General features: G+C 39.8%; 2 protein-coding genes across 5 annotated transcripts; both read left to right on the plus strand.

Annotated features, from left to right (window-relative positions):
• Positions 1-4,041: 4,041 nt before the first annotated feature.
• LOC124040882 (B-cell lymphoma/leukemia 10-like) lies at positions 4,042-6,635 on the plus strand. 2 transcript variants are annotated; one of them, XM_046357992.1, is made up of 4 exons: positions 4,042-4,330; positions 4,827-4,956; positions 5,217-5,505; positions 5,708-6,635. In XM_046357992.1, the coding sequence occupies exons 2-4, from the start codon at positions 4,954-4,956 to the stop codon at positions 6,166-6,168; spliced, it is 753 nt and encodes a 250-aa protein (XP_046213948.1). In that variant the 5' UTR covers positions 4,042-4,330; positions 4,827-4,953; the 3' UTR covers positions 6,169-6,635. The 2 variants fall into 2 exon arrangements, with proteins under 2 accessions (XP_046213948.1, XP_046213947.1); XM_046357991.1 differs by lacking the exon at positions 4,827-4,956.
• Positions 6,636-8,852: 2,217 nt separating this feature from the next.
• On the plus strand, positions 8,853-15,216 carry mcoln3a (mucolipin TRP cation channel 3a). 3 transcript variants are annotated; one of them, XM_046359618.1, is made up of 13 exons: positions 8,853-9,142; positions 9,890-10,161; positions 10,457-10,624; positions 11,036-11,189; positions 12,187-12,268; positions 12,369-12,465; positions 12,764-12,863; positions 13,260-13,369; positions 13,557-13,706; positions 13,790-13,903; positions 14,059-14,181; positions 14,402-14,608; positions 14,843-15,216. In XM_046359618.1, exons 2-13 carry the CDS (start codon positions 9,925-9,927, stop codon positions 14,969-14,971), a joined length of 1,671 nt encoding a protein of 556 aa, XP_046215574.1. In that variant the 5' UTR covers positions 8,853-9,142; positions 9,890-9,924; the 3' UTR covers positions 14,972-15,216. The 3 variants fall into 3 exon arrangements, with proteins under 3 accessions (XP_046215574.1, XP_046215577.1, XP_046215576.1); XM_046359620.1 differs by having other exon boundaries at positions 8,858-9,142; positions 13,790-13,891; XM_046359621.1 differs by lacking the exon at positions 13,790-13,903 and having other exon boundaries at positions 8,854-9,142.
• The last annotated feature ends 566 nt before the right edge of the window (positions 15,217-15,782 follow it).

Raw genomic sequence — 15,782 nt, forward strand, 5'->3', positions numbered from 1 at the left:
GGGGCAGCAGATATGAGGGTTTAAGTGAGACTGTTTATAACAGTGTTACATATAGGCCAATTTGGTGCCATTCTTTTTGACCAAGTTACTCATGGCCTCTAGTTTCACCTATGTGAAGCTCGCCACAATAGTGGAATTTGCTGTTTGTCTTCAAATTAAAAGTCACATATCAAAAGTTATGCAAATGGCTACAAATAGTAGAGTAATGCTAGTCAAAGTCCCACAATATCAGCCATGATGCTAATATGTGTGTAATCTTCACTGTTGTGTTCTGTGGTTGTCACTGAGAAGACTGATACCCAATTTATCCACAATTCATAGGTAAGGCTGTACAGTGCAATGTGAATGTCCAATACACATAGTAAGTTGATTGATACGCTTAATGTGTCTCATTTCACAGTGGTTTCAGAGTCCCACAATATGAGCTATGATGCTAATATTTGTGTAATCTCTTCACAGTTGTGTTCTGTGGGTATCAATGAGTATACTGATACCCCATTTCATTGATCCACAATCCATAGGTAAGACCGTACAATGAATGCAATTCTGAAGTCTACTACATCCACAGTGCGATTTCAACTGATTTCTACAAATGAACTAATAATTGTGTTTTATTTAATTTCTATAACAACATTCCAACCGTGATTAGCATGATCTAATGCAAAAATGGCATGATTCCACTATTTGTTACCATTTGCATCGGTTTCAATTAGGGGCTTTTATTTTGAAGGTGAACCGCACATTCCAGGTGGACGCTATGTGGGCACGCCTGGTGCCCAAAATTGATGTCGCACCGCGAGAGTTGAATGGGGTCTTGATAATGAGCCTACCCCAGCCTCCTTTTTTTTCTCCTTTTTTAATCAAATTCATTTTTATGATTAATAAACAAATATCAAACAGAAGAGGAATAGTCACAAAGAACAAGCATACATACAAACTATTTACATTGCCAGGAATCCCCAGCTAGTTAGTTCCTGGTTGTGGCTAGAAACATCTAGTCTGGCTAATGATGAGCAACCCAATATACCAGCCTGGTCTCACTAGATGTAACGTAGTAAAGAGATCTCCAGGACACTCATTAGTAGATGTGTTACATGTGGTATGGTTACTGAAGACAGCTTGTTACTTAAGCCAAAAACTAAAAGATGGTGGTTGGTAGGGGTGACCCAACTCCAGCCACTCTAATAATGGGAATTGATGGGAAATGATGTAAATATATCACTAGCCACTTTAAACAATGCTACCTTATATAATGTTACTTACCCTACATTATTCATCTCATATGCATACGTATATACTGTACTCTACATCATCGACTGCATCCTTATGTAATACATGTATCACTAGCCACTTTAACTATGCCACTTTGTTTACTTTGTCTACATACTCATCTCATATGTATATACTGTACTCGATACCATCTACTGTATGCTGCTCTGTACCATCACTCATTCATATATCCTTATGTACATATTCTTTATCCCCTTACACTGTGTATAAGACAGTAGTTTTGGAATTGTTAGTTAGATTACTTGTTGGTTATCACTGCATTGTCGGAACTAGAAGCACAAGCATTTCGCTACACTCGCATTAACATCTGCTAACCATGTGTATGTGACAAATAAAAATTGATTTGATTTGATTTGACGTATAACTCGAATGTCTAGCAACCCAAATGTTGCCTGTTCGAATCTCATCACAGACAATTTTAGCTAGTTAGAAACTTTTCAACTACTTGCTCCTTTTTAGCTACTTTGCAACTACTTAGCATGTTAGCTAACCCTTCCCCTTACCTTAACCTTTTCACGTGTCAGTTCCAAATATCTCTAACGGTCACCCCAGCGTGAGTTGTTTTATTCACGTGATGTCAGAATGCACTCACTGTTCCAAAATTTGATTGTTACACAACAGGACAGTTAATGTGTGCTGCATGCTAATTATCTATAGGCTAGTTGTACTAACTTGTACATTTCTAATTATTATTATTTTCTGACAGTTTTAATTGAGGTGTGTTCTGTCTCCTCATTGATTCACATTGAAGTAGGCCATTTCAGTGTTGAGAACAATTTATGTTTGAGGCTTTACTGAGCCGGACACTCTTCCAGGAGAGCTCAAGCACTAATTCCAGTGTTTCCGCAGATAAAGTATGCAGACATTTGCGCAGTCTTGCACGAACTGGCACATTTTCTGGCTGGCACTTGCATTGCCTTCATTGGTTTCCTTACAAATAATAACTTTGGACATGTGTGCGTTCCTATCAAAGTAAGTGCCTTATTTTCTGTATATCGTGTTGTTGTTTCTATTGTAGCATATGTATGGAGCATAATGTATTTACAGTTTTATTAACATGTTTTTAAGTACTGGTGTCAAATAATGCATTCTGATTATTGCATAGACTGTAATGGACACCCATGATGTGTGTAAAATATTTTTTTGAAGGTTGTACTGATTACAATGAGCTAATGCTAAGCTATTTGCCAGCCATGTGTGGCGCCAACTTTGTTACAATGCATTCTGGGTGTCACGTAAACATCTGCCAGACCAAAGATGTTAGAATGAAGAGGTCAAAAGGGGGGTTAACCTTTTCACACGTACCAACAAACGGGTGTGATCATTATGCAGTGGTCCCTGCAGCGTACACTCAAACCGGTGTGATTCGAATGCTTATTGCAATGTAACAGTATAGCTTCCGTCCCTCTCCTCGCCTCAAACCAGGGACCCTCTGCACACATAGACAACAGTCACCCTCGAAGCATCGTTACCCATTGCTCCACAAAAGGGAAACAACTACTTCAAGGTCTCAGAGCAAGTGACATCACCGATTGAAACTCTATTAGCGCGCACCCCGTTAACTAGCTAGCCATTTCACACTAGGACAAATGTAGCCTACATATTCCGGTTTGGATGAGAATTGTGTTATGCTGTTGCTACTTCTGTGAATGTCTGAACATTGATTCCAAAAATAAACTGGTCACATTCAGGAAATAAGGACTGTGTGTGTGCAAAACGTTTGAAAAATTTGTGTAGCCAGCTCAAATGCTGTCAATCAAAACTGGATGTTCTAAATAAGCATTCTAATCACACCTGTTTGAATATATGCTGCAGGGAGCACTGTAGAATGATCACACCCTTCTGTTGGTATGTGTGAAAAGGTTAACTCTTTTAGCTAACCCTTCAACCTAACCTTACCCCTAACTCCTAGCCTAGCTAACGTTAGCCACCTAGTTAGAATTCGTAACATATCATACCTTTGGCAAATCTGTACCATATTGTACATTTTGAAAATTCGTAACATATAATGCAAATTGTCATTTGTAACATATCATACGAAATGAGTGATGGACATCCACAAATTAATACATACCTTACGAAAAGTAACATATCATACTCAAACCTTTCTCGAATTTACATACAGAATAATACGAAATGTACTGAGACCAGGTTGCAACACAACACTTGGTTATTAACACCGTTTTCTTTCGTTATGTTAGCTAATTGGCCTTTCATGGTGACGTCCAGATTCCAGATGGTGTCCAATATTCTCTCTCCCCTCGCCCATCGACTTTTAATTAAGCCATGCTGTTGATGTTGATAGCTAGCCAGCATAAACTAGCTAGCTAGGAAGGTCTCATCAGGACTACTGACTGAACCCATTCGTCTCCAATCGACTCTGAGCTGCGCGACAACGTCGTCAATTTGGGCAGGCGAGGCTGTGTCGCCTCAGCTCTCTCCAAATTCTATTGTGGCTAGCTTCACATCTAGTTTCTGTTCGCCAAATTAGAAAAACAGGTCCCACTTTATGCTTCAGTCATTTGACCATGTCAAGCAAAAAAAAAAAATCAGAGAATAACAATAGATTATTTGAACACTGGAATATGTTGTTAAATCCCCTAATGGAAAAAAACAGTGGTGATGCGATAGTAGCTGAATAGTATAGCACAACTGAATGAAAAACACGCATCATAAAAAAAAATATTTAAAAAACACTCATCATTCACTTGCCCATACATGACTTGCGTAAACTCATCCATGCAATCAGGAAGTAATAATTGGCAGCGGTTCACTCATGAGAAACTTATATTTACCGAGGCTCTGGAAGCTTCTGTTTTGTATCAGCAAATAACTAGACTATAGGATATTAGACAAGAGTTACGCACTGGAAAATACAATATCCGTGTACCGGAGCCTATCTTTTGGTTTAAATATTTTTAGTGTGCCATTTTAATCTCGTAAAGTACCCGGAAGACTTGAATTTGACACTTTAGGTAGGGTGAGTAGGATGGATGTTCCTCACCTGACAGAAGATGAAATGGCCGATATAAAAAAGGAAGTAAGTGGCCTATTTGTCTGACTGTCAATTCAACTGTTAGTGAATTGGTTTTACAAGAATTATTTACCATAAAGTTATTCACTTAAAATGTTGAATTGCGCATAATAAAGAAGTGAAAGTAACCTATTTATGCCGCACCCTCTATAGGCTACCCCATTTTCACAGAAGCCTATGTGTGTATGTATAGTGTAAATAAAATTCTTCCTTCTCGTATTATACCTAACCTATTAGAGCCGATTTGGACATATTTGTATAAAAGACAGAACATACAGAGCTCCATGTACATTTGTGTAAATATATTAAATATGAATGTATATGATGAAATATTATGCTCATTCATTGTACTGTGGTAAGTTTTTGCAAGGAGTCCTTGCTAGATGCGGGAGCGGTATAGTTTTTTGACCATACAGACATTACAAACAGGTCACATTATGTATTTCCATGTCAAGTAATATCTGATTTAAGTTGATTGGATAATCTTTTTTGTTTTTGTTAGATATTAGAAGAATAAACCTTTTTGTTGCACCATATCCCTGGATCTCATTGAATGTTTTGGCCATTTGGAAACATAGTGTGGACTGTATGTGTACGAAACAACCCCTCTTCAGGCTAGGGCAGTGGCTATGGTAAAGAGAAAAGGAAGCCACTACATAACCCATTAATATTAATGATTAACAAAGGCATGTCCATACTCTAATAATTATTTTCCCACACATGTTTACCTGTCCTTCAGTGCATTTACATTATAGCCATCAGTAGTCAGTCCTCTGGTCACACACACTTGATAAAACATATATCAATTAATACTGGCCCTATATAACATACAGATGGTCGAGAAAGCATCCTTCAACACCCCACAGTTTCCATCTTGCTGTTCTCTGTCTAGGTCCTGACGAGGCTGCGGCCGTACCTTTGTGAAAAGATCCGGGCTGACCGTCATTTTGACTACCTGCGCTCGCGGAAGATCCTGACGCGAGACGACACAGAGGAGATCAGCTGCAGGATCACGCAGACCAAGAAAACGGGCTTGCTCCTGGACTACCTGGCTGAGAACCCTCGGGGGCTGGATGCCCTGATCGAGTCCATCCAACAAGGACGTACGCTCAACTTCCTGATTACCAAGATCACTGATGAAGTGCAGAAGGTGAAGAACGAGAAGATAGAATCTCTCAGAGGTACGTTGTGTGTGTGTTCAAGTGTTGTTTTTTATTTGTATTATTTAATAGAGGAGGTTCGGTGAACCACACTTGAGTGACGAGTAACCTTGCCTGAGACCTGACGATGTGTGTTAGCTCCCCGAGCTAATAGGCTTTAGCTCAGTGGTCTTTCACTGTCTTAGTACCATTATCATGACCATCTCCCATTGGCCCTCTACAGCAGGGGCATCCAGTTCCACCTCGGGCTTCCTGCCAACTCAGGACACATCAGGGGTCAATAAAGACCTCTCCAAGACACTGTCATATGAGTCCAACCTGGCATCCACCATGTTATACAACGGAGAAGGGAGCCCATCCACCTCTGACGCCCTAAGGTTCCTCAACCAGCCTGTTGCCTCCTGCCATGGGAAGGACGTGTTGTCATCCATGCGAGGGGGTAGCATGGCTGTGTCTTCATCCCAGGTCTCTTCCACACTGCCTAGGCCTGGAGACCCAGGGGCTCCCCCCCTACCGCAGGAAGTGCTACTACTGCCAGAGGCCTCATCTAACATGGACGCTGGACCACACAGGAGCACGGCGATCAGCGGAGGGGATGTCAACTTCCAGCCCCTGAGGTCACGCTCCACACCCACTTTCATGTCATACAGGGACCCTTCACCTCAGCTCCCACCAAAATCTTAATGAGACCCCCCCCCCCGCCCTGGACTACTTCCCAGCATTACTCATAACAAACATTCACTCTTCAAATGTGTTGTACGTATCAGTGTATGTGTTTTATCAATGGTTTTAGTTGAGTGTAACTTTAATCAAATATCAACTTGTAAAGTATGTTCCATGCCTTACATTATCCACTGGGTCAAACCGAAAGCTGGACAAACCTGTTTTGGGTTCAATATGAAATAAGTAAGTGCTTACTAATGATGCCTCAATCATAAGCTGTACCCTCATGAATTTTACTCTGCTTCTATCAAGTCCTCATTTGTAAAATGCCCCTTCCTTACGCATAGAGAGTTGGGTTGAGACATAACAGTGCCTTCAGAAAGTATTCATACCCCTTGACTTATTGTGGTACAGCCTGAATTCAAAATATATTAAATCAAATAAAAATCTTGCCTGTTTACACACAATACCCCACAATGACAGTTTTTGCAAATTTATTGAAAATCAAATATAGAAATATTCCATTTACATAATTATTCACACCCCCGAGTCAATACTTTATAGAAGCATCTTTGGCAGTGAGTCTTTCTGGGTAAGTCTCTAAGAGCTTTCCACACTTGGATTGTGCAACATTTGGCCATTATTGTTTTCAGAATTCTTCGAGCTCTGTCAAATTTGTTGTTGATCTTTGCTAGACTTACCATTTTCAGTTTTGCCCTAGATTTGCAAGTAGATTTAAGTCTAAGCTGTAACTCTGCCAGTCAGGAACTTTCACTGTCTTCTTGATAACCAGGTTTAACTATAGGATTTGCCTGTGCTTAGCTACATTCTGTTTATTGTCCTTAACGAATAACGAGTCCTTAACAATTACAAGCATACCCATAACATGCAGCCACCACTCTGCTTGAAAATTTGGAGAGTGGCACTCAGTAATGTGTTGTATTGGATTTGACCCAAACATAACACTTTGTATTCTGGACAAAAAGTTAATTGCTTTGCCACATTTTTCTGTGCCTTGTTGCAAACAGGATGCATGTTTTGGAATGTATGTATTCTGTCAATTATATTAATATTGTGGAGTAACTACAATGTTGATCCATCCCCAGTTCTCTCCTATCACAGTCATTAAACTCATGGTGAAACCCCTGAGCAGTTTCTTTCCTCTCCGGCAACTGCGTTAGGAAGGATGCCTGTATCTTTGTAGTGACTGGGTGTATTGATATACCATACAAAGTGTAATTATGCTGAAAGTGATATTCAATGTCTGCTTTTCTTTTACCCATCTGTCAGTAGGTGTCCTTCTTTGCAAGGCATTGGAAAACCTCCCTGCTCTTTGTGGTTTACATTTTTTACATTTCAGTAGATGCTCTTAGCCATAGCGACTTACAGTATTTTGTGCTTACATTGTTTTTTTTGGGGGGGTGGGGGGGTCATACTGGTCCCCACAACCCCACAACATTGACTGAGGGACCTTACAGAGAATTGTATGTGTTAGGTACAGTCATTCAAGTCATGAGGTAGTTATTCAAAAATCATGTTAAGCACTATTATTTCACACAGAGCCCGTGCAACTTATTATGCAATTTTTACTCCTGAATTGATTTAGGCGTGCCATAATAAAGGGGTTTAATACTTATTGACTCAAGACATTTCATCTTTTCATTTTTAATACATTTGTAAACATTTCGAAAACACTGACATTATGGGGTATTGTGTGTATGCCAATGACAGAAGAAATCTCAATTTAATCCATTTTAAATGCAGGCTGTATCAAAACAAAATGTGTAAAAAGTAAAGTGGTGTGAATAGTTTCTGAAGGCACTAGGTTCACTTTATTCTGGACTTGGACTAAGGTCGAAGTATGTCGTCATTCTCCAACACTGCTCCTTTCCTATGAATTATGGGTGTGTGAGTTCATGATTAACTGTCATGATATATCTATGCTAGCATCAACATGCCACACCATGCCAGCTACAGTAGGGATTTGTCCTTGTAAGGATCACAGATCATCAGAAGACAACTTCTCTGCATTTACACAAAACACTGGAATAAGTTGTTCATCATATGCATTTAGGCACACCAAACTATAGTTACAAAATGTGGTAGGCCTACATTGAAATGGTTTGTTTTTACTTATATTATTAATGATACATTTTCTTATTGTGATAGGGCATTAATGAGTCATGGTACAATGGTGTTACTTATGATCAAAAAGATTGTCATTTTAATCATTTTGATAATTGATGTGTCTGTACTTTTCAGGTTGAAGATCTTGATCATTTAGAACTATAAATAAATCAAAGGAATATGAGACACAGGAGACATTTCTCATTTCCGGTCAAATGTGTTCATGTTTGTTAAAGATCTAATGGCTCATAGAAATACATGCTATCCTTATTTTTTGATTGCCCAACTTTAATTATGATTGTATAATCCTGAGAAGTAAATTAGGCAATTACATGCATGAAACTTGAGCTTTTCAGTCATACTTCAAAACTCAGTTATTTTTGTAAATGTAGGCCTTCTGTATTTGGGAACTCGTTTTTTTTGGAGGTGGGGGGGTGCTGAGGGTGATTAAAATGAAATATAAAAAATATATATTTTTAAAAAATGCGGTTAAATTTTTCCCACAAGTGGTGTTGGGCCTTTACTAATCCTGTGTTAGCGGACCAATATAGTCATCTGTAAGCACGGGCAAAACATTTTTTAGTTAGAACATCCTTCTTTTCCACAAAAGTAGTGCACTGGGCCTTTTCTAGTTCTTTATTTGCGGACCTATTGCCGTCTTTAGCACGGGGATCTTTTTTATCCCCCCCAAACATCTTCCCGCTACTATGGAAAAAGAGGAAAACCGCAGAATGACGCGAGAGAATGGCAGTCACAGTGATCGAGTGTCTCCGTGTCTGTTCTATCCGATGTTGACAGAAAAAAAACGTGCTTGTTCACGCACTAAATCTGCTCAGTAGAGCGCGGCAGGTGCATCTCTGGATCACAGGTAAATTATAAACCGTCGCCGTTCCATTTATGTTCCAACTTTTAGTAGGAATAACCTAGCAAATTGTTGATGATGATGACAAAGACAAAGATGAAGACATTTAAATAGTTAGATCAAATAACGAGGTTGTATCTTGATTTATATTTGGTGATTTGGGACAGTAAATGTTTGTTTTTTTGCCACTTGTGTTAGACAGAACTGTATCAATTGTCGTTGAACAGCAACTTTATGTGGACCACATGACATTTTCCTACGTATTACCAATAGAAAGGTATTTTTAAAGTTGTTTATGTGTTTGCTCTGCTGTAGGCCTACATCTTCATGTTAATGAGTAATGGAAAATAAGAAGTGTTCGTAGATGTCACAGACCAGTGTAATTTATCCTGTTTTAGTGTCATTTATGGAGCCCATGGGAGCATAAAAAGTGACAGCGACAGAAGTCATTGAATGCAGTCCAACCTGTTTAGATGAAGATCAAAATGAAAGGAATGGCTGAACTCTTTCTCTTTCATCACATTACTCTGCGCTTTCAGAAACATGTCTGTTTGACTCTGCCTGACTCTCTCTATATTAGTTTCAGTAGCCCAGTACTCGTTCATAATTCCAAGATGGTGAAATCCTGTGTTTGACTAAACACCAGCTGAAATGACAATCAGAATGCTGATTCATTTTAACCACTGCCACTTCTTCCCTTGACTTTGGCTGTCATGTCAAATCTGTGTGTGACTAATCGAGTGGTATCTACAGTATAGTCTACAGTATAGAAGGATCTCCTTGCCCCGATGGATGACGTGGAGCCCCTTGTGCCCCAGGGGCCAGCAGAGGAGAGGAGCCCAAATGGCCACTGCACCCGGTGCCCCATCTCCAGCCAGAGCCCCGGTGATTCCAAAGTGGTGGAACACTTCAGGAGGAGGCTCAAGTACTTCTTTATGAACCCCTGTGAAAAATATAGAGCCAGGGGCCGGAAACCATGGAAACTAATGTTACAGATTCTGAAAATTGCCATCATCACGTTCCAGGTAGGCTACTGTAGAATACAGTGTAGGAGGAGAATTAGGCTACTACTGTCGGTCATGTAAAATATAGGTACAATATACCCGCCTAGAGAAGTGAAATACCCATAGATTTAACCATTTCCCCATTAAACCATGACTGTGAGCCAAAGTGGCATTACACAATAATGGAAGTCCCTAGAAAGACCATGTCTAAAATCCCAAATATTTTATTCACTTTAATAAAATGAAAAAAAAATCTCAAATGCTTTGTGTTACGCATAATTGATGTATGTATCTATTACATGTTTGTTTTCCTCAGTTGGTGTCTTTTGGATTGAGTAACGAGATGATGGTGACCTTTAAAGAGGAAAACCTGATGGTGTTTAAACACCTCTTCCTGAAAGAATATAAGGACCAACGTGTGGACAGATACGCAGTGTACACCAAAACAGATGTGTACGACCACATCTATTACGTCATCGATAGGGTAATGTAGACTTCAAATGGCCTAAAAAGAGCAAAGTCTTTCTCACTGCTTGTTCGCTACCAGTGTAAATGATATGTCATGTAGATTACAGCACAGTATTTAAAGGATACAGTAGCTGATTCCCGGCGTGTCATCTAACATTTTTACACAGTCATATGAGACTTATCAAACAGTGGAGCACGGTGTTGTTTATAGTACGTAGAATGTATGCACACATGACTGTAAGTCGCTTTGGATAAAAGCGTCTGCTAAATGGCATATATTATTATTATTATTATAGTGAAACTATAGCTACCCTAAACATGTTGACAACCCAACAATTTAGTCAATTTCCTCATTTGCACCACCTGTGACAAATCTGGCCAAGAACACGGTTGTATATCATGTCTCACTATATTTTCCTTGTTTCAGTTTATAAACCTGCAGAACCTGACGGTAGGGAACCATGCGTATGAGAAGATAGAGGGCGAGTACACCCCTCTGACCCTTTGTCAGGAGTTCTTCAGGAAAGGCAGCATCTCCCCTGGCAACGACACCTTTGATATAGACCCACATGTAGACAAAGGTACAAGAGCACACCATTTCATTATGTATTTATTTTTTTGTGATAGCTTCAAGTGTTCTATAAGAGAGGATAATAACATGGTTTAGATATCTTTAAAATAAATATGATAAGGGAGAATAATGTTAAGTTTTAATGTATGTGCCCACATTGACTGGGAATAAACAGTATGTAAGTCATTTTGTTAGATGAATCCATTCCAGCTGTTAGATATCTGCTTACATGCTCAACTAAACACTGACCGTGGACTGTTTGTCCTATTTACAGATATCTGGCTTCTCACAGCTGTCAGTGCCCAGATTGTGTGTTGTTGTTGTAGTAGATTTACACTGAGTGTACAAAAAATTAGGAACAACCCCCTAATTTTGAGTTGCACACTCTTATGCCCTCAGAACAGCCTCAATTTGTCAGGACATGGTCTCTAGAAGGTGTTGAAAGTTTTCCACAGGTTTGCTGGCCCATGTTGACTCCAATGTTTCCCACAGCTGTTGTCAAGTTGGCTGAATGTCCTTTGGGTGGTGGACCATTCTTGATACACACGGAAAACTGTTGAGCATGAAAAACCCAGCAGCATTGCAGTTCTTGACACCCTCAAACTGGTGCGCCTGGCATCTACTACCATTCAAAGGCACTTAAAAATGTTGTCTTGCCAATTCACCCTCTGAATGGCACACATACACAATACATGTCTCAATTGTCTCAAGGCTTAAAAATATTTTTTAACCTGTCTCCTCCCCTTCATCTACACTGTTTGAAGTGGATTTGACAGGTGGCATCAATAAGCGATCATAGCTTTCACCTGGATTCACCTGGTCAGTCTATGTCATGGAAAGAGCAGGTGTTCCTAATGTTATGTACACTCAGTGTATAGTATTTATCACATTGTCAGTTCATTCGTGTGACTGCAGAAACAGGAAGTTTGGGAATTGCTTGCAACCATTACAAGGGTTTCCACTGGATGAAGGTATATTATGAAGACCTTTCTGTTTTTTCCTCACAGAATGTATTTCCGTATATCCTCTGGAGCCATTGGAGGATAAAACTTTGTCAAGAGACATTAACTTTTCTCTGGATTTGAAAAGGTGACTGACCAGACCAACAGTCAAACTACAGTTGGCCCCCTACACTAGGTTTCTTTTGTTGTAGTCTATAATCACAAATGTTTCTTTGTCTCTCACTCAGGCTGTTGTCAGTAAACATCTACCTCACGTTGAAAGCCATCAACCTGCAGACAGTGCGCCACCACGAGCTCCCAGACTGTTATGCCTTTAGTATAATTGTAGGTGGTGGGTTGTATGACTCAGGAAACAACTTCTTCAAGCTCTTTTAGGCTTTTAAGTGTGATGCAGATGTCCTCTGTGTCAATGGAGAAGACAAATGGAAACCAGTAGCGAGTCAACAAAGTTAACGGATTCATTTGTGTCATGGAATAACTAGTCAATTCTCCATTTTCTAGTAATGGTGCATTTAAAATGTTACTTAAACCAGTAGAAATCCAGCTGCTGAAACCTGGATTCAGTCATCCTTGCTAGAACTCACAAGCAAATGATGTCTCTGTCTGACTTTATTTTTGGCAGATAATGTTTGACAATCGTGCACACAGTGGGAGGATAAAGATTAACTTAGAAAATAATGTTGGAATCAATGAATGTAAAGACTGGAATGTTGAAAGCACTTGTAAGTATATGATAAGATCATCCCAGTATGTTAAAAAAGTAAAATAATGTTCAGTCAGCATATGATTTGTCTGAGTAATAGCTACATTCTTTGTGACCTCAGTAGTTAAGATTTAGAGTGTTTAGTGAGCTGAGTCAGACTGTCACGTCTCCTTATTTGTAACATACTGTAGTTCTAACATGGGCTGTGCCTCTCAATGCCAGAAGGAGGCACAATTTAAAACATTTAGGAAATGTTCATAATCGGTTGCTCAGCATGTTCATTACTACAGTGCATATTTCATACATTTACAGTAGAGATCCTACCATTTGCAGTGGCAGTAATCTGTCAGCCTCCATCCTATATGCATGGGGAAAAAGTGTCACTATCTAATTTACTGATTGATTGAATTTGCAGCTGGGAAGAACAACCACCTCTTGCTGTTTGATTCCCTCGTCATCCTCGCCTGCTTTACCTCTCTCATCTTGTGCACACGCTCAGTCTGCAAAGGATCTCAGCTCCAGTTTGTAAGTTATGAAGACCATTCTATAAGGGTAATAGGTTAAATATTAGGATTGTACATACCATGAATACGGTCAGGCATTCATACAATATACAAGTAGAAGCATACCCATCTCATGATCGCCTACTCACTGTAACAATAGCGTTAATATTGATGTGTTTTTGCTTATGGTGTGTGTTTCTCTCATTCAGCATTACACTGCATTCTTCCACACATACTTTGGTAAAACTGTGTCCTGGTCTGAGCGCATGGAGTTTGTGAACGGCTGGTATATTCTGATCATCGTCAGCGATACACTGACCATCGCTGGATCCGCCCTCAAAATAGGAATACAGACTAAGGTGTAGTGACTACACCTGAGCACATAACTTTTGTTCATGTGTCTGTATGTCCAATATGACATTCATATTTCTGTATTTGTCAGGACCTTACAAACTATGATGTCTGCAGTATTTTGCTTGGGACATCCACAATGCTTGTCTGGGTTGGAGTTATCCGCTACCTGGGTTTCTTTAAGAAATATAACGTAAGGACTAACGTAAGAAATGAGCTCAATTTAACAGCAATGCTCCATCAGCACACCAGCAATGATTTGTTCTTTGAATAGGAACATTACAGTACATGGCATTCATAAAGGACAGCACATATTCAAATAGTGAAACATAGATGAGTAAGGTTCCTTGTTCCTCCTAGATCCTAATTCTGGCCCTACGGGCAGCGTTTCCAAATGTGATCCGCTTCTCCTGCTGCGCTGGCTTGATCTACCTGGGCTACTGTTTCTGTGGCTGGATTGTTCTGGGGCCGTATCATGAGAAAGTAAGTAGGTACACTAAAAACCAAAAAGGTATACGGTACCTGTATATGTAGGCCCAAAATATTTTAGAATCCACATATATAAAGTCAGTCTAGTATATGAAGGGCTACAATTTGAACCAACGTGTTACAAGGGTTTATTACGTATAACTAATACAAGTTTATAATCCTTTATAGCACAACATACCTTAATGCAAAGTGTTACCAATTGATTTTCTGCCAGTTCCGGACCTTGGACAAGGTGACGGAGTGCCTGTTCTCTCTGATCAACGGTGATGACTTGTACTCCACTTTCCAGAAGATGAGAGAGAAGAGATACATGGTGTGGCTGTTCAGCAGGCTCTACCTCTACTCCTTCCTCTCTCTCTTCATTTACATGGTGCTCAGTCTGTTCATTGCCCTCATCACAGACACATACGAGACCATCAAGGTCAGCTTTTGAATTAACATGGCATGACATATTCAAAAGTAACCGTCCCTGTTTATCTTCTGCATGCCTGTTCAATGAGAAAAGATGGTAATTCAATGATCTGGTATAATGTTGCATCTCCTTCCTGGTATATTTAATGTTACAGCACACAAAACAGTGGTTATGTAACATGGTGATAGTATAGTACTGTATGTAAATGTTCAAAAAGTTTACTGCCATACTGTTTATTTTCAGCAACACCAGAAGGACAGAGTCCTGGTGTCCCAGCTGAAGGCCTTTGTGGCTGAGTGTAGAGACCAGCCTGACTCTGGGAAGTACAAGATAGACAAGGAACCCACCTGCTGCTGCTACTGCTTTGGATAGACCCTATAAAGTGTGTGTGTGTGTGCGTGTGTGCGTGTGTGCGTGTGCGTGCGTGTGTGTGTCTGTGTGTGTGTGAGTCATATGTTAGTAGGCATTAAAGCTCTATTCATGTGTTGGGAAATGTATTTTGAAATGTATTTTGAAAATTGTTTAAAGTTTGTATATGTTGATCAATAGTATACTTTTTTATATTTGATTGTATTATGTAATTATGTATGAACAATTAAATTGCACAATGGGTGGTATTTTAATGTAACGTGATATTGTTTGTGCTTGCATTTACTAGGTAACATAGTAGAGTAAACGTATGCATTCACTCATATCACTCATAGGTAGGCTAAATCAGTGGGCTAATGGCGAGTTTCCAATTAGGGTTTATCCTGGTGTTTCACCCAAAAGACAGATTTTTCGGTTTCCGACTACATGGGCCCGGCACCCGGATCTCACTGGGTCATGGCTCCGAGGGACATGCCCAGACTTGGGGCCAAGCCCAGGCCCTGTGTACTTTTCGGCTTTAATTTACATAACAATGGCTAACAGTGAACTTCAACACCTTCTCACAAAGCAACTGTCTTGAATGATGCAGAGGTTGTTGATTCTGCTCGCCCCAAGTCTTTAGTGTCACACTCCTGATGGAAACACAATTACACTAGAGCAGGTGTTCTCAAACTTTTGGGCTTGGTGGGCCAATATATAATATGGTGGGTCACGGGCCAAACAAATAGACATTATGTATTTAGAGATCGTGACCGTGGGACTATAAAGGTCTGTCTACGCAAAGCATAGTTCTGAAATAAAGATGATCAACATT

This window comes from Oncorhynchus gorbuscha, linkage group LG08 (genome assembly GCF_021184085.1).
Source record: "Oncorhynchus gorbuscha isolate QuinsamMale2020 ecotype Even-year linkage group LG08, OgorEven_v1.0, whole genome shotgun sequence".
Lineage (NCBI taxonomy): Eukaryota > Metazoa > Chordata > Actinopteri > Salmoniformes > Salmonidae > Oncorhynchus > Oncorhynchus gorbuscha.

Bases quoted from the DNA above. Each gene is read 5' to 3' on its own strand.
- mcoln3a (XM_046359618.1), top strand. From the start codon at position 9,925: ATGGATGACGTGGAGCCCCTTGTGCCCCAGGGGCCAGCAGAGGAGAGG. The intron at 10,162-10,456 runs GTAGGCTACTGT...TGTTTTCCTCAG, and splicing joins TTGCCATCATCACGTTCCAG to TTGGTGTCTTTTGGATTGAG. The intron at 10,625-11,035 runs GTAATGTAGACT...TCCTTGTTTCAG, and splicing joins TCTATTACGTCATCGATAGG to TTTATAAACCTGCAGAACCT.
- LOC124040882 (XM_046357991.1), top strand. From the start codon at position 4,280: ATGGATGTTCCTCACCTGACAGAAGATGAAATGGCCGATATAAAAAAG. The intron at 4,331-5,216 runs GTAAGTGGCCTA...TTCTCTGTCTAG, and splicing joins TGGCCGATATAAAAAAGGAA to GTCCTGACGAGGCTGCGGCC. The intron at 5,506-5,707 runs GTACGTTGTGTG...GGCCCTCTACAG, and splicing joins GAAGATAGAATCTCTCAGAG to CAGGGGCATCCAGTTCCACC.